This window comes from Ambystoma mexicanum, chromosome 3p, assembly GCF_040938575.1.
Source record: "Ambystoma mexicanum isolate Mex_15411 chromosome 3p, UKY_AmexF1_1, whole genome shotgun sequence".
Classification (NCBI taxonomy): domain Eukaryota; kingdom Metazoa; phylum Chordata; class Amphibia; order Caudata; family Ambystomatidae; genus Ambystoma; species Ambystoma mexicanum.
The window spans coordinates 1210337163-1210362205 of NC_090925.1; the positions used below are offsets into that span (position 1 = coordinate 1210337163).

The following is a 25043-nucleotide window of genomic DNA, read 5'->3' on the forward strand; positions in this document are numbered from 1 at the left end:
TGCGTTTCTCGTTTCTAAACATTACAGCCTTACTGATGCATCGTATTTGAATGTCCAACTCACCCTGTCTTGACTTTCTTTTCAACATTTATTTTATCCAGTATCCCAGGGTTCATACACTTTGGACACACAGTGTAGCCTTTCCACCAAAACTACAGCTTTTCAAGAATTGGAAGATGTTATCATAGGTGGAGTATTGTTCAATGCATTCCTTCTCTGGTCCTCTTGCTTGTGGCTGTGGTTCTTCAGGGGAGAGGCTTGCATCTGAGCTTCCTCTTCCGGGCGTGGTTCTGGCAGATGCACTGTGTTTGCTTTCTCTTTGCTAACTTGCACATGTGCATCAATTACAGACCATCTTCTTCCTGTCTGAGGACAGGCTTAGGTCTTTCCTGCAAAGAATGCATTTCTGGCTGGGTGTTCTCCTTTGCATGCTCAGGGGCAGGGTGCATTGGGCGCCCTGGGAGTAACATGGTGTTCTCTGAGGTGCCTTTCTGCATAAACAGCAAACCTCCCTCTTCTGCTCAATAGGCAACAACATCGGGATTATAAAGACCTGCAAATCTAGGCAGAAGAGACGGGACAGCTCCACCTGCCTTTATCCTGTTGGGAATGAGAAGTCGGTGGAGTATTTCTTTGCTTCTGATGCAAGGTAATGGAGAAAGGGGGTCTGAGGACTGTGCTGCAGCTGGGAATATATTGAATGCAAGGAAATGAGTACACAGCATAGCCTTTGCTTTTGTGCATACAATTATTGTATACAGTCATTCATGTGCTTCATGTATAGTTTGATAACTATCAGCACCTTTTAAAATCATTAATTGATATTGATAAGTCAGCTAAAAAAAATGTTTACGTTTTTTTGGATGCCTTTTCAAACTAAGACGCACAGTGTTGCTGTGCTATGTTATGCTGTGTAAAGTCACTAGGTTTAAAGCCACAACTGAATTAGACATCACCAAATCATTGGAGCACACTGTGACTTGACAGATCTGATCATTATTTTAGATTTTATTTTTCTAAATATCACCACCATGAATTAGTTTGTTTAAGAAATCAAAAGCCCAAGGCTATACATGGAATGAAAACATTTTTTAAAAAATGCTACAAGAAATGCACGCACACTTCTTTCTCCATTGTTCTAGAATGTTTACTTCCATATTACCATTATTAACATGGAAATTAGGTCAATTACAAAACGTCTGATTACATATTTCGTTAAAAACATTGAAAGTTATGCTAAGTACAAAATAGAATTTGCTACTTTGTTTTTCCTTGCAATGTGCTTTATTTATTTATTTATTTGGATTTATAAATTGCCCAGCGGCCTGGAGGCTTTGATCTCCTCTAAGGCATTGCATGTAATGGCTACTTATCTAAACACCACACATTAGGAATACTGATATGCTCTCTGCCTGCATGTTCCTGTTATTACCCTTGAAGCAGTGCCGGTGGGCTGATTGAGAGTGGCAGGCGCCTACACTGTTAGTAGTACGCTGTGGAGCGATGAGCGAGCAATCAATGCATGCAGGCCCAGGGGAAAGGGCAGCACCCCCCTCTGCCCCCCAGCCCAATGCTGCCGAGGTCCTAACAGCAGAACACATCTTCCTTTCTGTTTCCCTTTCCCTAGTGCCATTATCGAACACACCAACAGGGTCATTTTCCTAGAGGACGACGATGTGGCTTCGGTGTCTGAAGGAAGACTGAGCATCCACCGGATTAAGCGTTCCGTGGGGGATGACCCCTCGCGCGTCATCCAGACGCTGCAGATGGAGCTGCAGCAGATCATGAAAGGTGGGGAGAGACACGCCCCAGAGAGAACACAGGGAAATGTTTCTGACGAGGAAGCTCGTGTCATGGAGGGCCACCTCTTCAAAGCAATGAACTGAGCCTTTGTCTGCACTGTTGGCCTGTACCAAGAACATCAGAGCTGGGACCTGGGAGTAGAAGGCTTTCTCTAGTTAATCCAATCTTGTTTTCCTAAAATAGCCAGTGGTTCCTATGATTAGTTGGGATATATTAGCCACATATTGTATTTATTTAATTGTTATCGTTTCAAGTCCAGGCCTAGATCGCAAGCTGTAAAGTCTGTGAGATCCAGTGTTTGGGCTGACATTTATTAACAGCACCACAGTGCTGTGAGTTACGGTCTGTGAGTTGGTCGGTGAGTGCACCTGGATAAGTCCTTGGGCAGATGTTATTGAAGGGGCCATGTACAGAAACATTTACAAAAACTTCACACTTGAAACATGACTCTTATGAAAGAAGGACGTACAATTGTATACAATTTTGTAGCAGGTTGTAATTGCTAGAATGACCTAAACATTTCCACTTTCTGTGATGAGATCTCTTTGAAACTGCACTGATTGAACTTATAAACACGCTTGCGCGCATTCTTAACACTTCCACATCACTTTCTCTGCGTGAAAAACATTGCTGGGACCAACAATATTTGTTTCTTTCTACACACAGCAACCACAACATATACTAAGACTAGTATAGTTGTGTAAAGAGACTCCAGATGTGGAATATGAGCATGCACTGCTGGATAGTGGGAGAAGGAACACCATTCTCCCAGCAATATGTCCTCCAGACAGCAGTATGACTGGAAACGCATTACAACACATCTTTGATTCTTAGACCACAGCTTACTCTGTCAAGAAAACTCGCATTTGTTGACTTGATAATGTGTTTCCCAAAAACTCCATTACATTCTAAAGAAAGTTCTGAGCACATCTTAAACAGTGCTGCAATTCTATTTTACAGACTGTTTAATGGGGGATTAGCGGATCTCTTGGCAAAATCCAGGTGATGTCTGGCTCGCGCATAAAATGCAGGTCGTAGATTCAAAACACAGCTTTTTGCCCTTCTTAAGTGAATAAAAGGTGATCATTGTTTTGTGGAATAAGACCTTTTCTAAACTTTCAATTTCCAATGTACTGCATCCACCAAACAGCCATATAAACCTTTCAAACTCCAAATGGATTTCCCCAGAACCAGTAGCAATCACATATTCATGGTTTTCATCAAATGATGGATATTCTTCTGGTGCCCTCTTCTCCAGGGGAAATTTTCACTTTTTGGGGTGCTTCCTACCTCTCTGATTGGTCATGTTCCATACTATGTGAATACCCTGGACCGCACCCATTTCCCTGTAGGACCCCCCCCCAGGCCCAGCCTTCTGCACCTTACCTTCTAGCACTTAGGGCTTGCTATGTTCATCCCCCCCTTTGGATACTCCTGTCTTTTTGTTGCCGATCCCTAAATCCTATTGTTCTGTCCCAACTTTGCGCCCAACCTTTCATCTCTTTATTGTCTTTTGGCCATCTGACACTAGGTAGTACGGCAGTTTTATATGCCCAACTTTGCTAAGACCAAAGTCTCCTCCCTCCCAGATCACCATGCTCCACCTTTCCGTGTCTCCATCATAGCCTTTCGCTCTGACCTTTTCACACCATCTACTAAGGTCTTCAAAGTCTGGGTCCTTCCCGACAGTAATCTCAACCTCCGCTCATTTATCACCACCATTGCAACCACTGCGATGCTCAACCTGCTTCGAAACCATTACCTTTCCCAATCTGGGTAGCCTAAATGTCACCATCTATATGTTTGGGCCTACAGCACCCATGATCCCTCACCACTGGGGCTGATGGGTGTTGTAGGCCAAGATATCTGAAAGGTGGCAGGTTGGTTAACGCTGCTCTTCAGTGTTCTACGCTTCTCCCTCACCTCTGCTCGCTGCCCTCATGGTGGGGCTTTCATTACTGTGTATCACTGATATCTTTCCAAATAAATTCTTCTCCCCTTCAAATATTTCCATGGCGAGTAAATGGTGTATAAATACATATATAAACATATATACGTATTCGAGATCAAAAGCCATCATTTGGGAAATATACATACCGGTGCCTAGGGTCGCCCCCTCACTTGACGGATCTGATGCTCTTTTGGGTATGCACACCTTTGTTCTTGACAAATTATGATGCATTCTATCTCTGAAAATGATTATTTGTGATGGCAAAAGCCCGCCTAAAAATCAAAAATCAATTACGGTATGAAGAAAACTTGATATGGTGTTGGGCAGTCTTAGGAAGGCAAATACTGTGAAACCTTTTAACTGTAGTGTAGATTGTGTTGGGTCTTTATTGGCTGCGCACATCTGTGTAATTTTGGCTTTTCTATACTTCAGAGTATTTATGTTTGTTATCAATATCGGGGTTCACTATACATCAAAATGATATTTTTCCAATTTACTCTAGATAGATTTCATTTTGTTGTGAGGACAAGATATTGATTGTTGGAAAACATATTGAAAAATTTGCAAATAAAAATGTGTTTACTCATATTTTGAACAATGTCAAAACTGACATCCCTTTTATTTAATAGGCAACTTCAGTGCATTTATGCAGAAGGAAATCTTCGAGCAACCAGAATCCGTTTTCAATACCATGAGAGGACGAGTGAATTTTGAGAACAACACAGGTAAGGCTTACCTTTGTGTTTCAGTGATGTCCCGCTACAGATATGACAAAGTTTGGTATCTTTGAACGCTGTAAGGGCGCAGAAGCAAGGCCCGGACACACAGGTGGCATAGTTTTGGTTATAAACTGTTATCAACCAGTAAAAGGGTGGAAAAAACAGTCTCTCTGTCCGAAAAAAGCTAAGACGGGGTTCCCTGCCTCAAAGAAATCTAAGGAAAACATCAGGATGCCAAAACAAATGGCCAGTCGCTGCTGTGTCCAAAAACCCTGCTTCGGACCCAAACACTAATAACCTAAATCCAATACACAAGGGATATTGTTTTTTCAAAACTAAAATGGCCATAACACTTCTTGTCAACAGAAAAAGTTCCCAATGTCTCGGTTGATAAAACAGCAAAAAGAACTGTTCCTTGTCCACTATAGATTACTTCAAATTATTGGGGGTTAGCTCCTTTCCCCTGGATTCCTTCTAGTTCTGCTTTAGGAGCTGGCCTCCTCCTTATGCAGTTTCCTTGTGTTTATCTCCTTGGGTCCCAGACCCCTACCTTCTTGAATGCACCTATTTGTATTTGTTGATTTCCATATTGGTGTGAGCCCCAGACTGGCAGTGTTCTTTGATACCAGCTTGGTACCCTGTCCTGCCAAGCGTATGTTTACTTCTGTTCTGTCTCTCTTTCTCTCAGGGTCCCAGACCCTCCTATTCTCTGGCTCTTATTTGGGTGCGGGTCCCATGCCTGCACTGCACGGTTTCAATCACTTGGTTTACTCTCCTGCCAAGCATATGTTTCGTTTTGTACTGTCTGTGTTTCTTTCAGGGTCCCATGCAGGGATAAAGTCGAGGGTACACGCAGGTGGATGGAGTCCACCCAATTTTTTCAGAGGGTGGACTCAGTCACCCCCCAGCTAAAATAAGAAACATTGAATGTCCTATTTTAATTTATGAATTAAAGTCGAACTCTGCACTATATAATCTGATCAAAAATAATAAACAACTAAAGGTGAAATAGCCCATTCTGGTACTGAAAGTTTGAGAGAAAACATTTGTATTAGTTCTTGGAGTTTAAAACATGCACACCTTTTAACTCTTTCAAAAAAACGATTAGAGAAAACTATCCTCTCTTGGTTTTGTGTGTGTTGATTTTATGAAAGGCAAATGCCTTTAATCCTGTGCAATTTGCGTGGTTATGCAAAGCCAATTGGATAAAATGTGCATATTTCACCTTGATAAACTAATTTCTGGTGACATCACATCCCATTGCATTTGTTGATGAGTCCCCCCACTGAACTTTTTAGGACTTGAGCACTGGGACTCCCAGGCCCTCTGGCTCCTATATGGGTGCTGGTCTCAGACTCGCAACAATGTGTCTTGTTGACTTGGTTTACTCTCCTGCCAAGCATACAAGTGTCCCTTTCTTTCTCTCAGGTTCTCGGGGTCCCACATCCATCTTATCTCGTGTTCTACAGATGTTCCCCCGACTCCTCCCGAGCCTCTAGCATCTCTTGGTCTGCCTGCATACCTGTTGGTGTGGTTCATATCTCCCGAGCACTGGTGCTTCGCTGTGGGGCTCTGGCAATACTTCCTCCTGGTTCAGGACCATCTCTCTCCAGCCATTCTTGGGTTCCTTTTCGCATCATTGGTTGCTCCACCACTCTCTGTTACCTTCTTGGGATGTGTCTCTGCAGACCAGCATCTTGCTGAAATTTGGGACGCACAGAGGTTTGTCCAGGCAGCATACATGATAGCTCCTTTTCCCTGGACTACCTTTGTGCTCCCATTTGCCTTTGTGCACAACGTCTTCTCCTGCGCTACCCTGTTCACTCCATGTTGGTATCCCTACTTTGTATTTCCTTTGACTAATGAAATGCTGTGAGAAACTAGACCGTTCACTCCAGTTCTCTGGAGTGATATTCATACTCCTGGTCACCTTCGTCTTCACAGTACTTCTATTGGAACTATATGTAAAGGCACTTGTATTTTCTGGGGGGGCTAGATAAAATACATCGGCATTGGTTGGACAGATGGAAGGAGAGTTTGGCTTGGGGAAAGAGGGAGGTTATAACATCCTGGTGGTATACCGCGTTCACAGGGGATGATCGTCCCTAATCCCATAAGGGGCTTCCTCTCCCATGCAATCCTCTCCCAGTGCAACACCCTCATGGGGAATTGGCCCCATGGGAGGATCTCCCTCAAGGGGAGAGGGGATGACATCCACAGATTCGTCCCAACAAATTACTGTATTTATGCAATGCCTAGTCAAGCCTGTAAGAAATGCAATAATATATTGCCCAAAATAGAGTTCTTCCTATCAAGGGCCGGATCCATGTCGGGTTTTCAGGATACCCTTCATTAATATTTATGAGATACATTTGCATACAACGCTGCTAAAGTTATACAAATAATTCCTCATGAATATTAATGAGGGATATCCTGAAAACCCGTCATGATCCAGGCCCTCTAAGCCTGAAGATGGACAACCCTGGATCAATAGGAAGTTGCTGATAGGCAATCTCTACAACCTATGTATTCCCCATAGAAACCTAGAGGGCTCAAGTGTCCTCATACTCAACGGCTGTAAAAAAAAAGGGACTGGTCATAATTTCCAAAGGCACATCAGGAACATTGAACCTCACAAGCCGTAATGCCTACCTTAAGCTTGAAAATCATAATAACCTTTCTGCTTACTCAGCATCACCATGTCCAAATCTGTGCACAAGTTATAGCTTCACGTAAATTCAGCAAGGTTCACATTTAAAGATTCCCACACTAGATCTAAGAGAAATCTCCGAACATTATGTGTACAGTGTTCAATGATGAGTCAATCATTCATTCATTGTGAACACGATTCTAATGTGTAGTGTTCTATTACCTACAGTATATTGCTGTCCAAAACCTCTTGGCTATACTGCAGCATGATTTAATGATGCGTAAACCATAACCAAAATCTATGCCTCCGTGTCAAGTGTGTTGATAATCACAGTATTATATTGCGTGAAATCCAAAATACACAGAAGTACATATGAACTAAAACTAGAACATAGATCTCTGCAAATCTATATACAACTCAAAATATTTTAAACAAAAAAACAGACATAATATGGATAATGTAATGTTTGTATTTTAGGAAACTAATTTTGCTCCATGCACAATACTGACATTTTAATCTTAAACAGTAGCCCGCAATCTCAAAATATTAGGAAGTTGGAACTTTCAAGTATGGCCTCTAGAGCATTTGATTGGCTGTCCATTATTGGCCAAATCTGGTCAAGATACTTCCAACACCCCTCCTAGATGGTATTTGACAGCACAGGATATATCAGCGCCTAAGTATGCGCCTACAATGAACTCTACTCCTTGAATGATATGCATGTCATGTCTTTACATTGTTGCCAAGGCATCCGCCTGCCATAGCATCCGCGTAAAGGCATTGTTTACAAGGTATCGTTTTGGGTAATATACCCCAACGACATAGAGATTGAACGAAGGGAAATACATTTTAAAAGCAGGTACTGAGGGGTTTCCCCCAAATTCAAAAAAGGGCTTTCACATTGAGGTTAACAGAACCAATGCTCGTACCCCCAGTGTACAGATAGCTAACCAATGCATGATGGGAAAATATTCAACATGATTCCCAGTGCTAGCACTCAGAGCTTGGGCATCGCCATTGGTAAACAGATTTTCTTTTATAGTTAGAGCATCCATTCAACAAGTATATGTTTTTTCCTTTCTTTTGCTAATCTTATCCAATTCTTCCATCATTATGTTTTTATAGATTTCCTTTAAAATCTACTCGCCATTTTTACTAAATACACATGTGTAATTTTGGTTTGGATTTTTGTACACCTATGTTTCAAATGCTTCCCTCTTTATACATGTTTTTGCTCATGCTTTAGTTCTAGTTGGCGGACTGAAGGATCACATGAAAGAATTCAAGCGATGCAGGAGGCTCATCCTGATTGGCTGTGGGACGAGCTATCATGCGGCCATTGCGGTAAGTGCCTCTGCCCGCAATAATGGAGCTGTTTCATTTGCCCACATTCTTCAATACGCCATTTCTGTGCTGGATGTAATGCAACCCATTGCATTTTAATCAAATGCATAAAGGGGGATGCAAGACAAATGTGGTCAATACCCAGAATACCCAGAACAGTAACGGTAAACAATGTAATTGGAACAATGGGCCTCATACTAGTTTGCCATTGTGTGGCACGTTTGGTGATAATTCCATTGCCGCCACATTTGTGGTGGAGAATTACCAGCAATGTTGAAGTTCCAGATTGGAGATGAGGGTGTGGGTTTGCCTCCAGCATGCGGCTGGAGATATATCTACCACTTTATCTACAAAATCATTGGATTTACTACCTTGGAATTATCACTCGCGAAAATCCCCATGGACTCCAAGTGTGGATTGACAGCACTTTACCACCAGTCAATATCCTACACCAGACGTGCGGGACTGAGTGGCAGGACCGGTGAACTAGTTGGGCAGATTTACTGGCAAACTCAAAGTGAGGCCCAATGCATGTTCAGCTTCATCCAGGACCACAATCCAGCACTTCTCACAATATGCTGGGACTGGAGTTAAATAAGTGAATTGCCCAAACTTAGAATAAGTGGGACCTATTTTTCTGTGGATTGGTATTGTTACATTAACAATATTAATGTATCTGGTATTATCACACTGAAGCATGTGTGTGCTTATCTTGAGCTGGGTCGTGGTTGAGTCATCGCTGACGAGTATGCAGGGTTTAGTTGCACTGGGTTTACACTGCAACCATAATATTTCTTCAAAATATTTTTCAGTAATGTTTTATGTTTTTTTTTATCGCAGATGGCTAAGCATAACTGGACTTAACAAAGTTCTTTTACTGAACAGGCTAACATGGCCACAGAACCCACGATACACTCAGTGTGCACTTTGCCTGGGGCAGGGCCGACCGCCATGTTCCAGTCTCCTATACGCCACCCATTTCATCTACTGGGCATGGCTTGTGGCCTTGCTCAGTGGACATTGTGCTTGGTGCATAACATATGAGCTTCCAATAGGCAGGCACCTCTTTGCCACTCTTTCTGACCAATGAGCATGATCTCTGGCCATGGCCAATGGACACTGCACCTAGGGCTTTTGCGCATGCCCCAGGCTCCTCCTACACAACCAGTGTGACCATGCACAGGGAACACTCTACCCTAGGCATGGTCCTTGGCCAGGCCCTGTGCTTCTCATTGTGCCCGAGTGGCCATTTCCTGGGGCCATAACCAGTGAGCATGACATCTGCCTGTGCCCTTGGTACCTCCCACAAACCCAAATTGTCCAATGGGCATAGCCAAATCTCCAAGTCCCCTTAAATATACTTAAATGTTGGTGGCACGTTTGGTTTCAGGGGGTAGGAAGTTCCAGTGCTGGGGGGGGGGGGGGGGGCAAGGGAAGGATGCACAGGGTTGGCGAGTGACAAAAACATGAAACCATTTACTAGAGTGGAGGGCTCTGTATTGTATGGGCTGCCGATTGCTGCCAAAGAGGGCTCCCCGATTGCAAGCCCTTGGGGGGTGTGAGAAGGTGAGGGTACAAGATTTTGGTGAGGGGTGGCGGTGTGGGATACCCTGGATATTCTTTAGTCTTAGAGAAGTTGAGCGTAAGACAGAAAAGTGCCTTACAGTTGTGGAAAAAAACAGGATGCAGCCAGATCTTTGAGTACAGGTCTGGCGTATAGGCAGGGAAGCAAAAAGAACCTGTGCATGCCACCTGCAAGCAGGAGCAGGAAGACCCAAGAAAGAGATGGCCCTCATTCCGAGTTTGGAGGTAGTCATGGCGCTATTAGCGCCATGACTACCTCCAATACCGGTTCCGGCTCCGGTCTGGTGAAAGGGGGACTTACCGGTCCAGTCCGACCTTGGCAGGACCGGTAAGTCCCCATTCACCAAACCCATAGGGCTCGAATGGGAATGGGGAGGGAGCAATTTGCGGTACCGTAATTTGCTCTCTGGTCCCTTTGCAGGTCCCTTTGCAGCTCCCGCTAAGGCCGCCTGGTAAAACCCGGCACCCATAGCGGGACCTGCTAAGGGCCCTCAGAATAGGGCGCAAAGGGATTACCAGCACTGTTGTCCTTAACGGTGCCCGGTATCCCTTTGCGCCCAACTCGGAATGAGGGCCATGGAGGTGTGGAAGGTGCAGAGTAGTGGGCCGAGGACAGTGTCGTGGGGGGGTGGATTTTGTGAGAGGTGGCATCAGGGATTCCTGCATTCCAGAGGCGGTAAAGATTCTATCACAGCAATGAGAGCGAGATAAGGGCAATATCCTGAAAACTGAGGTTAGAAAGGACTAGACGGAGGTAATGGATCTCTTCAACATAGTGTTGAAGGCTGCAGTGAGGTCTGGGAGAAAGAAGATGGAGGAGAGATTGAGGTGACAGGCAGAGGTGGAAAAGTTGGAGACATGATCCACGCCCCTTTCTGCTGCAGAACCCAGGCTGAAGGAGCTCACCAAGTCCATTCGCTTTCAAGTAACTGATGTGCTGTTGTTTACAGTCGTAGGGAGAAGCAAGACAGCCTGGTAGCTAGGCAGGCAGCGTGGGTCATCAGAGGGCTTCTTCGGGATGGGTGGAACAGTGGCTACCTTGGAGTATCTGTGGAAGATTGCATTAGAAAGGGCGAGGTTGAGAAGAGAGCATTAGCAAGTTATCCATGCACTATGTCTGATGGTTTGTGGGTCAAAGGGTTTACTGGAGAGAACAGGACAAGTGGCCATCTAACCAATAGAAGCCAGCTCAGTGGGTGAGGTCCCACTGCATAGCCAGAGAGAGAAAGATGTAAAGTTGTGTACGCTGGTGGGAGGAAGTGCCCTTAGGCTTATCCCTCGTGTTGCCAATCTCTATATCAAGAAGAGAGAATGATAATAAAATATGTTCTGCAAAGTGCATGGACTCACATTTGCACACACACTGAATAATGCATTTCAGATATGTAAAATGTAGCTTATGACTTTATCACTTATTTCACATCTAGACTCGACAGGTCCTGGAAGAACTAACTGAGCTGCCTGTAATGGTGGAACTGGCCAGTGATTTCCTGGACAGAAGCACTCCAGTGTTCAGAGATGACGTGTGCTTTTTCATAAGTCAGTCAGGTGAGCAAATGTGGCTTTTCATCTTAGATTAATTTTATTTGGGGTATTTTTATGGTCCACCCCTAATCCTCTGGGGAAACAGAGTGCTCAACACAGCGACAGGCGTTAATTGCAAACTTTACCAGACGGTCGAGAGCACAGCAAGTATCCCAGGATTTTCTAACAAGTGAGGCCTGAAGCTAATGTAGTTGGGTCCACTGCAGTGACATTGACATCTGTAAATGCCCACACGGCGCTGCTGAGGCCTGAAGCTAATGTAGTTGGTTCCACTGCAGTGACATTGACATCTGTAAATGCCCACAGCTGATGTAGTTGGGTCCACTGCAGTGACATTGACATCTGTAAATGCCCACACGGCGCTGCCGAGGCCTGAAGCTGATGTAGCTGGGTCCACTACAGTGACACTGACATCTGTAAATGGCCACACAGCGCTTCTGAGGCCTGAAGCTAATGTAGTTGGGTCCACTGCAGTGACATTGACATCTGTAAATGCCCAAACGGCGCTGCTGAGGCCTGAAGCTAATGTAGCGGGGTCCACCGCAGTGACATTACCATCTGTAAATGGCCACACGGCGCTGCTGAGGCCTGAAGCTGATGTAGTTGGGTCCACCGCAGTGACATTGACATCTGTAAATGGCCACACGGCGCTGTTGAGGCCTGAAGCTGATGTAGTTGGGTCCACCGCAGTGACATTACCATCTGTAAATGGCTACACGGCGCTGCTGAGGCCTGAAGCTGATGTATTTGGGTCCACCGGAGTGACATTACCATCTGTAAATGGCCACAGGGCGCTGCTGAGGCCTGAAGCTGATGAAGTTGGGTCCACTGCAGTGACATTACCATCTGTAAATGCCCACACAGCGCTGCTGAGGCCTGAAGCTGATGTAGCTGTGTCCACTGCAGCGACATTACCATCTGTAAATGCCCACACTGCGCTGCTGAGGCCTGAAGCTGATGTAGCTGTGTCCACTGCAGCGACATTACCATCTGTAAATGCCCACACTGCGCTGCTGAGGCCTGAAGCTGATGTAGCTGTGTCCACTGCAGCGACATTACCATCTGTAAATGCCCACACTGCGCTGCTGAGGCCTGAAGCTGATGTAGCTGGGTCCACTGCAGCGACATTACCATCTGTAAATGCCCACACTGCGCTGCTGAGGCCTGAAGCTGATGTAGTTGGGTCCACTGCAGCGACATTGACATCTGTAAATGCCCACACGGCGCTGCTGAGGCCTGAAGCTGATGTAGTTGGGTCCACTGCAGCGACATTGACATCTGTAAATGGCCACACGGCGCTGCTGAGGCCTGAAGCTGATGTAGCTGGGTCAACTGCAGCGACATTACCATCTGTAAATGGCCACACGGCGCTGCTGAAGCCTGAAGCTGATGTAGCTGGGTCCACTGCAGCGACACTGACATCTGTAAATGCCCACACGGCGCTGCTGAAGCCTGAAGCTGATGTAGCTGGGTCCACTGCAGCGACACTGACATCTGTAAATGCCCACATGGCGCTGCTGAGGCCTGAAGCTAATGTAGTTGGGTCCACTGCAGCGACATTGACATCTGTAAATGCCCACACAGCGCTGCTGAGGCCTGAAGCTGATTTAGTTGGGTCCACTGCCGCGACATTGACATCTGCAAATGCCCACACGGCGCTGCTGAGGCCTGAAGCTAATGTAGCTGGGTCAACTGCAGTGACATTACCATCTGTAAATGGCCACACGGCGCTGCTGAGGCCTGAAGCTGATGAAGTTGGGTCCACTGCAGTGACATTGACATCTGTAAATGCCCACACAGCGCTGCTGAGGCCTGAAGCTGATGTAGCTGTGTCCACTGCAGCGACATTACCATCTGTAAATGCCCACACTGCGCTGCTGAGGCCTGAAGCTGATGTAGTTGGGTCCACTGCAGCGACATTGACATCTGTAAATGCCCACACGGCGCTGCTGAGGCCTGAAGCTGATGTAGCTGTGTCCACTGCAGCGACATTACCATCTGTAAATGCCCACACTGCGCTGCTGAGGCCTGAAGCTGATGTAGTTGGGTCCACTGCAGCGACATTGACATCTGTAAATGGCCACACGGCACTGCTGAGGCCTGAAGCTGATGTAGCTGGGTCAACTGCAGTGACATTACCATCTGTAAATGGCCACACGGCGCTGCTGAGGCCTGAAGCTGATGTAGCTGTGTCCACTGCAGCGACATTACCATCTGTAAATGCCCACACTGCGCTGCTGAGGCCTGAAGCTGATGTAGTTGGGTCCACTGCAGCGACATTGACATCTGTAAATGGCCACACGGCACTGCTGAGGCCTGAAGCTGATGTAGTTGGGTCCACTGCAGCAACATTACCATCTGCCACTCAGCACTGCTGAGTGGGCATTTACAGATTTTGGGTGGGCCTTGTCCACTCAGGCCCAACCCTGTCTACAAAACCAGAAAGAAGCAGGGAAACTCTATACCCTGAACCAGAGTATTATTGTACCACACACATCTGGAAAAAATGTCCAGAGAGCAAAACTATGTTGCTTAGAAAAATATATCAATTTTTATTAACCATGATACATAAATTTACGAAATAGTTAATCAATGACACAATACTTTAAGAACCATATTATTGCATAACACAGCAGCATTGGTAAACATAACACATGGCTAAAATGAGTCCATCATCAGAACCATTCATAGTGCAGCATTCAGACCATACAACATTCATAGTGACATTCATCCAAACAACAATAGCTAAAAATAACACAATTGATACACAATCGGGAGTGAGTACAATCTCCACATCCCGTCTAGTTATTTGAAAGTTTAGAAATTGAATACCATACAATAGAAATAATTAAAACAATCTATCGTGAGGGTGGATCTAAAAGTAAAGGTGTTGTGTAGATCACATCCATGAAGAAAAAGCTCAACCAGTTTTGACGTAGAATGTATATTGCACAACGTCTTCATTAGGAGATATGGGACGAAAGACTGCAAGAGAGGAGCATTACTGCATAAATATGCGGCAGTGCCCCATCTCATAAAACAAAACCAACAGTTATAAATATATTGTGTAGCCACCATGTGTCACCTATTACAAATCATTAGAATAAATGTGAAATGGTTAGGTGCCGGGGAAATCAAGCAGAGTCAAGAGTACATACCAGTAGCAGAGATATATTTAGAAGGGCCAGACGCAGAGGAGCCTACCCCGTAAAGTGTGCAAGCGAGCAGAGATAAATGGGAGACACCATAGCAAGGCCAAAAAGGGGGGAGAAACACAAGCACCAGACCAAATAGGGTGACTGATAAGACCATTAAATGGAGTCCAAGAAGGCTAATTAATAATGAGCCACACTAACCTCGAATAATGAACCAATCACGTAGACGATGAAAGAGAAGGTCTCTAGACTGGAATCTGTACCCACAAGGGGCTGCAGCTATTCAAGAACTGAAAAACGGTTTCACCACAAATGAGGCCAAAAGGAGTTCTACATTACACAGAAAAGGCTTACTGTGAAAGAGAATTGTTACATGCCAATGAAGGAGGACTGCTCTTAATGGCACCCAACAGTAGTAAATATGCTGGAATGACCTCCTGGGTTATGGGTACAGTAGAAGAGATCATATCAGCAAAGGATTGCTAAATAAGCTGTAGAGCAGATGGTAATATTACTATTAGCGCGGTCCATGTCCACACATTTGTTTTATATATAAGGCAAGAACATTGTACTGTAGCCATGGGTAGTTAAAACATGAGGAATGCGAAAGTCTTCCTGAAGCAAAAAACCCACATGCCCCTATTGTAGACTTGGAAACAAATGTCTATATACTAGGGCAATCAATGCCGTGACCGTCTAGAAAACCACGGAGGCCGAGAAACCCCAGAGCAGAACTGCTTAAGGCATGGCAGCTAGTGAATTACTATAGCAGGTCTGACGGTCATAGTAGACCCCTCGAAATGCTGGCATATATGTTCTGAGCACCTGCACGTTATGTAAACAATTCACCGCCTAATGACTGTCACACGAACATTCGAACTTACTCAGTAATCGATGCGTGGACAGAAAAAGGGAGAGGGGGGGAAGCTGTAGTGAATTCGAACGGCCCGCTCACGGAGCGCGGTACGCTCACCGCACTGTGTTATGGGTAGAAGGTCCACTAGACGGATCTCTGCCCGTGACATAAATCACGTGAGAGAGACGCATCACGTGACCATGCTTCACCGCGTAGAGATGTGTAGCCTACGCGCGAAAGAGTCAAGCCCGGCAAGCATGAAAAAAGAAAGACTAGTTTAAAGCTCCAAGTGTATCAATGGTAGACTGGAACCACGGCTCGGTACAATTTTAGACAATTGTCTGAATGTCTGGTACAGTTGCTCAATTGAAAAAACGGAAATTGCAAGTACAGATATTCCAAAAAGGTGTACAAGCTATTTTGGCCAATGGTGCAATTCCAAAATAAGAAATAGATTAAACAGGCATACTATACGGTGTACACCAAAACAATCCACATTTGTTCTTTGTCTGCTAGTTTGTTGGTTGTTTGCACGTGACCACTTGCTGAAATTTTTGCAATGCAAAACCAGCTTAATGAGTCTGCGACATGACCCTGCTGTAAAAAATGAGATACCAATGGGGCAGTGAGACAGCGCATCCTAATCTTGGAGCAATGTTCATTGATACGAACATGTATCTCCCTGGAGGTCTTACCTATATAAAGCAAGTGACACAGGCACTGAATGGCATACACCACATTCTTACTTTTACAAGTGGTGAATGTGCGCAAGTGACATTTTCTGCCTTCATTAACAAAATGTGTAGTCTTTTTTGAAAATCTACAGGCCGTACAAGTGGTACAGGGATAATGCCCTACCACTGGTTGGAAGTTGACATCCCTAACCAAGTTATGTTGTAATGGTAATCTGTTGGCTCTGGTGAGCTTCTGTGCCAGACTCTTCCCTTTTCTAAACGCAAAAAGAGGTTTTCTCAAATTAATATCAGCAGAATTCAAGATCCTCCAGTTCTACCCTGTCTACGCCTCTGTCATCAAGTAATGCAAATGGCATGATAATTGTTGACCAGGGCGAAAGGACACAAGAATGAGATCTTCCATGTAGGTGTAGCGGTAGGGTTTAAACAGTTAGGATTTTAGTGCCGCCTGCTTTAGTGCCCATCACGTTACATGGAACGCCACCACAGTACAAGGAGGAGAGCCACCATGCACTCCCTTCAATACAGGGAACACTTCCTGCTGGGTCATTGTTAGCGGGTGAATCCGTGGACATCCCTGGATCCCATCTTCTCACCAACCTTAGAATATAATACATAAAAGTCAGATTTTTCCCTTTTGTGTATTTAAACAAAATGCACACTGGCGTTAAGATCCTCTGCTGTACATAAACCATTGGAACGGAAATCGTTAAACATTTTACTTGATGGGTGCAGTTTTACTAGAATACCGCTGGTGATTTTTCACTAAATCCCTTACTTTTACCATCACGATGGAAGCAAGGAGGCTGGGCCCTCTGAGTACCACGGCATTCATGATATTTGCCACTGGAGGTTATCCTCAAGAAAAATTCCCCAGGCCACCAATCGGGCTCAAAGTGCCTAAACACATATTTCCCTCTACACATCCAACAAGACGCGCACATTACACTTTAGGGGGTTCAGCCTAACCAGCATTGTTTGTGAGGTGAACCTTTTCTGGTAATAAATGTGAAGGCTGCCAGATACTGCACAGCAATGGATTTTCAAAAAGAGGGTGGTTGCAAGAGTTCTGAAAAGTCAAGTGCATGAAGTGTCTCGGCAAGCTCATGCAGAGGAAGCACTCACTGAATGCACTTGACAGTCTTCATCGGCAAGCTGAGACACAGCACTCTGAGGTGTAGACCTGCAAGTCATTAGCATTTTATACAACTTGGAGACCAGGCCTCTCTGCCACATGGAATACCATTTTTCAAGTAGAGTGAGTTGTTTCATGGCTTCCCTCCTGATCCTCGGACGGAACTGAAAATAGCTAATTTCTTCCCTGTTCAAAAGGCATAATCACCTACCACTGAAAGAGGTGAGAAACACCCCAAACCCTCCACTCCAGCATGTGGTATCCCGGTGTGAAGTCAGGATTCTCCAGGATAAGTGTGGTAGGAGAAGGGAAAGCGGTAAGCCTTGTATGACAGCCGACTGTGTAACCAGCACAGGGCCTCTGTCGCCTACAATAGCCACCTCTGGAGGTTTCTTGAAATGGCATTTTCTCAGAGCGTGGACTAATCCAATTGACAAAATATGACAGCTCTGCAGCTTGGGACATCTGAACCGATTAGACCGTCCCTGCCGCCGCACCACCCCGCGCCACAGCCGTTGTTTCAGGATGTTTATGGCTTGCAATAGCCCTATCTAGACATGCCTTTTCATAGGTCTTGAAGTCTCCTAGGCGGAATAGCGCCAGGAAGAGGCAGTAAGAGGTTCCCTTTCATTGGGAGGGCAGCAATTCTCCCATCTCAAGACATTACCAAACCTGGCAGACCCCTCGTCATCTACGCATATTACAAAGACACAGAAAGCACATGTTTAGTTCTATAGCCATGCTTAATGCGAGCAAAAGTTCAAAACTTGGGTTAGCAAAGGTTGATTTTAAAGTGAGACACTGCTAGGGTAAATATTGAATTCTGAAAGCAGTGGTGTGAGTGAGCCATTTGGTGCAGTAGCGTAACTAGCGTTCATCAGCGACGAGACAAAGGGCCTCATTACGACCCAGGCGGTAAGTTACCGCCTGGGCCGTGACTTTACCACCATGGCGTAAACTACGTTTACGCCATGGTGGTTGGCGGACTTACCGCCCCATTCCGAGTTTGGCGGGGCGGTAAGTCCCCAATCCCCATTTACCCTTCCCCATTCCCAGTTTTGCCCCATAGGGCATAATGGGAGTGGGGAAGGCGTTAATTACGCCACCGTAAATTACGGTGGCGTAATTAACTCCATGGTCCCTTAGCGCCATGGATTTTAACACCTGCTAAAAGCAGGTGTTAAATCCGCCATGGCGCTAAGGGACCTCGTACTCAGGCGGTAAGGGTCGGCGCTGTTTACGGCGCCGTAAACCCCTTACCGCCTGAGTTGTAATGAGGCCCAACGCCTACACTCCTGACCACTATCAGATAGGCAATTGATTAGCCGGTTGTGCCCTTTCTTCACCACCAGTGGCTCTACAACCATGGTGACGAGGAGAGAGGTAAAAGGGGTGGAGCTTAGTGCTTTATTGTATATAGTGGCACAAATTTGCAATCTTGTAGGTCCCTGGTTGGAGTCTCTTGGCGGCCGCACTGCATTCAGAGGAGAGAGGAAAAGGGGCAGCCTTGACTCGTGCTTTCAATAAGTGGAAAACTGAGAAGGGTTATTGTATCTATGCCATTGGCGTAAATGCCCATAATTAGCATAAGTACGACATTTCCCAGACCCCAAGCACTTCCATCAGGAAGGGCAATTCAACTCTAGTGCATGCTTTTCTGCCCCAAGGGCAAGCAGGGAGGCAGGTGCCTTGTTCTTCTGAACAAAAGCACAGAGTTTTGGTACGGTTCTGACATTGTCTGCTGCCTGCCTCTGGAGGGCAGGCACAGATGGAGGGCCACCCCGGCAACCACACGGGCTCCCCAGTGAGAGGTGCAGAGCCCTGGTACATTGCTTCCCAACATGCCCTCTTCCTTGCTCTGCCACCCCACACACCTGCCCCATCTCTCACCACAGTGTGTCTCAGGAACATCTTACCCTCTCAAATGACTTCTTCGATGTGCATGCTTCCACCCCTTTACAGTTTGCATGAGAGAGAGAGAGAGAGAGAGAGAGAGAGAGAGGATTTTCCTCCTGCCACCACCCTCCATGCAGAGGGCATCCCTTACTTCAGAGTTCCACCTTCATGGCGCACTCCCATTTCCAGACCTCTGGCCAAATCTTAAGTACACTGCAGGGTTATTCTAGGCCATGGCATATCCCTGCTCTTCACCACTGCATAGCTTCACTCCGCCAAGCACGTAACGCGCCAACTATAGCCTGGAAGTGCGGTCCCAAAACAGTCACCATGCGGTTCTTCCATTTGGACCTGTGCGGGTCCGTGGTTGGTTCATACATTTTCTTGGAGAGCAGTGTGACTACCAGTACCTCTGTTTGCTGCTCTAGGTCTTCCCCCCACCTACCGCCCTCCCCCATCACCGCTGCAATACCAGGTTTGTTTTTTTTTGTTTGATATTTATTATGCGCGCCAGACTCAACGGTATCAGGGCGCGAGCAGTAAGAAGTCATACAGCTTAGTACATAGGATGCAATAGTTACAAGTAATGGCAAAAAAAGTGATGGCAAAACATCTAATCTAGTAATTATTGGTGTATGATACATGGGCAGTGGTAGGGAGAAAATAAGCAAAGCAATATGCAGAAGAAATATACAAATATTTACACGTGTGTCTGAGAACTACAGGTTCATTCGTTAGTATTCTCTAGGAGCCAACTGGTCATATTTTGTCTAAATTTGGTCCATTCTGAGTTTGGTAGGTAGCGACTTCCAGAGTTGGGCCGGTTTAACTGGGAAACTGGTCCCCCCAATCGTGGATAGCTTAAAGCGAGGCACTTGAAGGCAGTTGGAGTTAACTAGTCTTGTGGGTCTAGTAGAGGTTTTTCTGGAGAATCTTTCTGTTAGATAGCGTGGTGCCTTGTTGTTTAGGCTTTTGTGGATGAGGGAGGCAGTTTTCAGTTTGATTTTCTCCAGAGTGAAGATATGATATGATATGGCATTTATAACGCGCCTATACACAAGTGTATCAAGCCACTTACATTTTCTTCTAGTTTCAGAAATGTGTTCTTTCCTAGAGATATTAAGTGCAGCTCTAAGGGCTTACTTTGGAGTATCTGAATCTTGTTGGTAATATATTTATTTGCTCCGATGTATAGTGCATTGCAATAGTCTAGTCTAGATAAGATGAAGGCTCTAGCTAGGGTTAAGCAGCTGTTGGATGAGAGGAAGTGTTTGCCAGCTCTAATTAGTTTGCATGTGTATGCTGTCGAGGAGGCTAGGGAATTTACCTGTTTTGTGAATGCTAGAGTCTAAGTAAAAACCTAATGTTTTTACTTCTTTGGCAACCTTGATAAGGTTTCCATCAATAGTGAATAATGAGTGGTTTGTGCCAAGTCTAGTAAGGAGAGATGTGGCTCCCAGGATGAGAAGCTCTATTTTGTCGTCGTTCAGAGAGAGGCCGTGACTGGCCATCCATGTCTGAACGATTCTGTAAACTCTATTCACCAGTGCTGAATCCTTGCAGTAGTCACCGCTGAGTGATAGGAGGATCTGGGTATCAGCTGCGTAATTAGTGTAGGTGATACCCAGATGGTCTAACACATCAAACAGTGGCTTGGTGAATATGTTATACAGGGCTTTTGAGACACAAGAGCCCTGGGGCACCCTGCAAGTGAGGGGGATGGGGTCCGTGGCTGCAGATAGTGAGAAGACCCTCATGGTTCAGTCACTAAGGAAAGATTGTATCCACGTTATGGCCTCAATGGAAAAGTGGGCGGCTGAGTTCAGGTGGCTACATAGGATGTTGTGGTCCACCAAGCCGAAAGCTGCTGACAGGTCCAGGGTGGGTGAGAAATCCAGAGGTGGTGTGCTGTGCTCAACACTAATCAGCTATCTTGGGTTCTCACTGGCCATGCTCTTAGATTAATGATATTCAAATCTCATTCCCCGTCCGTGACCCTCTCCCTTCTCGAGTCTCATATTGTGACCTGATGCTGTTCTTATACCGGTTATATGTGATATAATCACTGGAGATAACACAGAGGGTGACTCTATATTTTTTTAAAGGCACTTAACATCCTCCCCAAAATATTTTAGGACTGGTGCAATTATATAAACAAACTCCAGTCCTAGAATATTTGCGGGAATGTGTTGGATAGTGCCTTCAAAAAAATATCACTTCACCCTCAAGGTTTTTTTCCAGCGAATATATCACTGGATGCCTCTCATAACATGCCCCTCTCCTTTTCCAGTCTTAACATAATGTGACAGAATGTTATTCTCCCGCCGAGGCCCCTCCACCTTCTGAAGTCCCTTGGTGAACTCAAGTTCATGCAGAATTGTTCTTAAAAAAAAAGGCATGCCTTTTTTACTTTGCTCACAAATTGTTATGTCTTCATTATAGACCAGTACCCACCCAGTGGATTTGTGAATATAATATGCTATTTTCTTTTTGCCTATCTGGGATTCAATACATGCTTACTTTGGTCTCACATTGCTTCAGGTTATCTCCTTTAAACTTTGTTTCTTTGTCAAACTCTTTTATACATAATGTCAATCCAAATAATGAAAAGATACATACAAAAAATATTTGATGTGTGTGTGCATGTGTACGCATCCGGGTCAATGCATGCATGCATCGTGGGTGCATGTGTTGGAGATAATTTGAACTGCTGAGTTTATTCCTTAAATCCAGCTTTTTACACTTTTCTTTGTAAAAAGTTATATAACTCATAGGCACTAATTGATAAAAAAATAAAAAAAAATCCTTATATGCTTGTCTCCTTTTGCACATATAACCAATTTAAATGTTTACATTGTATTTGAACGTAAACGTTGGCTGCATGACAATGTTGTCTTGTATTGTAGGTGAAACGGCAGACACCCTGATGGCTCTGCGGTACTGCAAGGACCGGGGCGCTTTGACGTGTGGTGTAACGAACACTGTAGGAAGTTCAATATCCAGAGAAACCGACTGCGGCATGCATATCAATGCCGGGCCGGAAATTGGCGTAGCAAGCACAAAGGTTTGCAATCAAATTGAGAACACTAAATGAGACAGCAACAATAGTAATAATACTTAAGACAAAGTCATTCTTGGTATCAGAGGATGAGACTTTGACCTGCCTTATAAATAGGCGTTATTTCGCATACATCGTAGGAATCCCACGGTTGTATTTTTTGGTATTTTCCCCATAAGTTGAAGCTGGGGGAATCCCCTTTAGGTAAAGGTCCCTCTAAGAATCAGCATTTGAGAAACAGAGCTGGGAAGCTGTTCAGTCCAGTGGTTTGTTCCACATGTCCTTTCTCTCTGTCTACGCTAGATTGATCAGTTTGACGATTTGCTGAATTTACGACTTGTACAGCACACTGTTGCCATACGTCTATGCTGAGAACAATAAACACATCACACGAATGAATTGATAAAGAAGATACAGTTATTACTTGTTTGCTGTTAGATTTAAATGTCATAATGAGAGCGTAACTGTTCCAAAACATAATGCATATATTATTCATGTTCCAAAAAGTTACTGCAGTTTCTAAACATTTTTATGAGTTTTTTTTTTTATTACGATATTCCAAAGATAGACACACAATGAAACATTGTTAGTCCATAATATAAACCGCTGGGCAAACAAGGCCCTATTTTCAAAGGTACCACCCTCCTCAATAATATTCCCCTGTCATCCATTATTCTCCTTATCGCTCGTTATTATTACTGCAAACTAATAAAAAACCTTCTTAGCTTCAACTAACCCGACTCCTCTCAGATCACCCACTAATACAAGTTAGTGCAGATGCTCCCGCCCCTCAGAGGAGCCGTCTGTGGTCGTGAAAGTCTTATTGGGATTTTCAGACTGAGACCACATGCTCTGAAAATCTCAACCACAACTTAGAGGCCTTCCCAGAGGCGCTACCTTCATCTGGCAGAGGTCTCCCAAATGCTAGGGTTTTTTTAAAAATCATAATGTGAGGTCATGGAGGGGCACATCATTTCCCTGTGCTTACATCTCTCTGCTCGCAGCCTGTTATTGAATGTTCTCATGCACAAGCCATGGACATGTAGCTACTGTTTAATACTTTCTTTAGGGACTCATTAGATCAAATACACATGCATACAGGTGTGTGCAATCCCAACCATGCAGATTCTTAAATTGTGTTCTCTATAAAAGTGGGACATTTGCTTTATGTTCCATTAGGCTGACTGGGACCCCCAAAGGGCTTACTATTGTAGTCATTGTATAGCTATCAGATGTCAGACAGTTGACATCTTGCGCATGTGCCCACTTTTTAATTCTCTGCTTAGGTTGTGTCTGAGTAATATGTTTTTTTTAATGTTGTATTCCAGGCATACACCAGCCAGTTTGTCTCATTGGTGCTCTTTGGACTTATGATGTCAGAAGATCGTATTTCGCTGCAGAACAGAAGGCAGGAGATCATAAGTGGCCTTAAGTCTTTGCCAGGTATGTTAAGAACCACAGCACAATCTATTATTGGTTGAGTAAATTTGGATCACGCAGCTAATATTGAAAAGGTCCTGGTTTAATCTATTCTAGCTAGAAAACATTTCAAAAGCTTAATCTTGATGTATTGGCGAGCTTTCCAGAAATGCTACAAATACACAACATTTGACTATAACCTTTACATGCATCAAAAAACTATAGAAGCAATTTATACATCTGGCTAGCATATGTGAACAGCCAAAGAAGGGTGATGGGTGGAAATGCTTAAGCCCACGCATCTCAAGCCCAATTAGCGAATCAGTCATCGCTGCAACTCCAAAGGGAGTAGGCCAAACCGAAGTGCTTGTCCGCGCTGCCTTTGCATGGAAACACAACTAAACACACACCACGTCGCACCTTCATTAGGCCTCATTGAAGAGGCGTATACCGTTTCCAATTAGGAAAACTCACTGGGAAAAACAAAAATAGATGGATGTGAATACTTGAGTCGAGGCGTATCCGATAGGAATTCCTCTGATAGAACTTAATTAGCATTGTCTTGCCACTCCTGTTCCATTACAGGATGGGGCTAACCGTATGCAAATTAGTCTTGACCCCACCTTCAAAGGGAAAAGTCCAGCTCAAACTGCTAAGCCAGGCCCTTCTGCAACCTTACACAAGTAACCTAGAATGCTTTGGGGGGTCAAGATATATTTCAAGATATATTTGGATGGGGTTGTTCCCTTTAAAAAATGTCACAATTTCCTCCATCACTTTTTAGTTTTCTTAGATGCGTTCAGTCATCATTGTGTTATACTGGGTTATACGAATATTGAGCATTTAGCTTAATCTTAACTATCAAATTAAATTAGCCCTGTTCTTGTCATTGCCACGTGTTACAAAATAAATTGTAGCCTGAAGTGTACATCCAATGAGAGAATATTAATGTTTGTGGGGAGGATCAAAGTCGGACATCTTATTATCTTGCCAAATCTGGACTTTCATCTACTTATCTACCCTTTAAACGATCGGCCTTGTTTATCTCATACGGCTTTCATAGGGCTGCTCCATATTGCCCAACAATCTATAAGTAGCCACCTTGTAACGCCCACTTGCCTTAAGAGGTGATAGACGCTCTTAACACATTTCTTTCGCATCATGACAACAGCTGCACCTATTCAGAACACCCCCAAAAACCAAAATCGAATTAATTTAAATGTCACAACCAAA

At 44.7% G+C, this 25043-nt stretch overlaps 1 protein-coding gene across 1 annotated transcript in view; it reads left to right on the forward strand.

Annotated features, from left to right (window-relative positions):
- Positions 1 to 25043, forward strand: part of GFPT2 (glutamine-fructose-6-phosphate transaminase 2) — a 131042-nt gene that overhangs the window by 82008 nt on the left and 23991 nt on the right. The window contains exons 9-16 of the mRNA XM_069652649.1: positions 102 to 188; positions 529 to 649; positions 1628 to 1791; positions 4384 to 4479; positions 8370 to 8467; positions 11479 to 11599; positions 22240 to 22397; positions 23720 to 23834. Coding sequence (XP_069508750.1) covers positions 102 to 188; positions 529 to 649; positions 1628 to 1791; positions 4384 to 4479; positions 8370 to 8467; positions 11479 to 11599; positions 22240 to 22397; positions 23720 to 23834 — 960 coding nt within the window. The remainder of the gene's footprint in view (positions 1 to 101; positions 189 to 528; positions 650 to 1627; positions 1792 to 4383; positions 4480 to 8369; positions 8468 to 11478; positions 11600 to 22239; positions 22398 to 23719; positions 23835 to 25043) is intronic.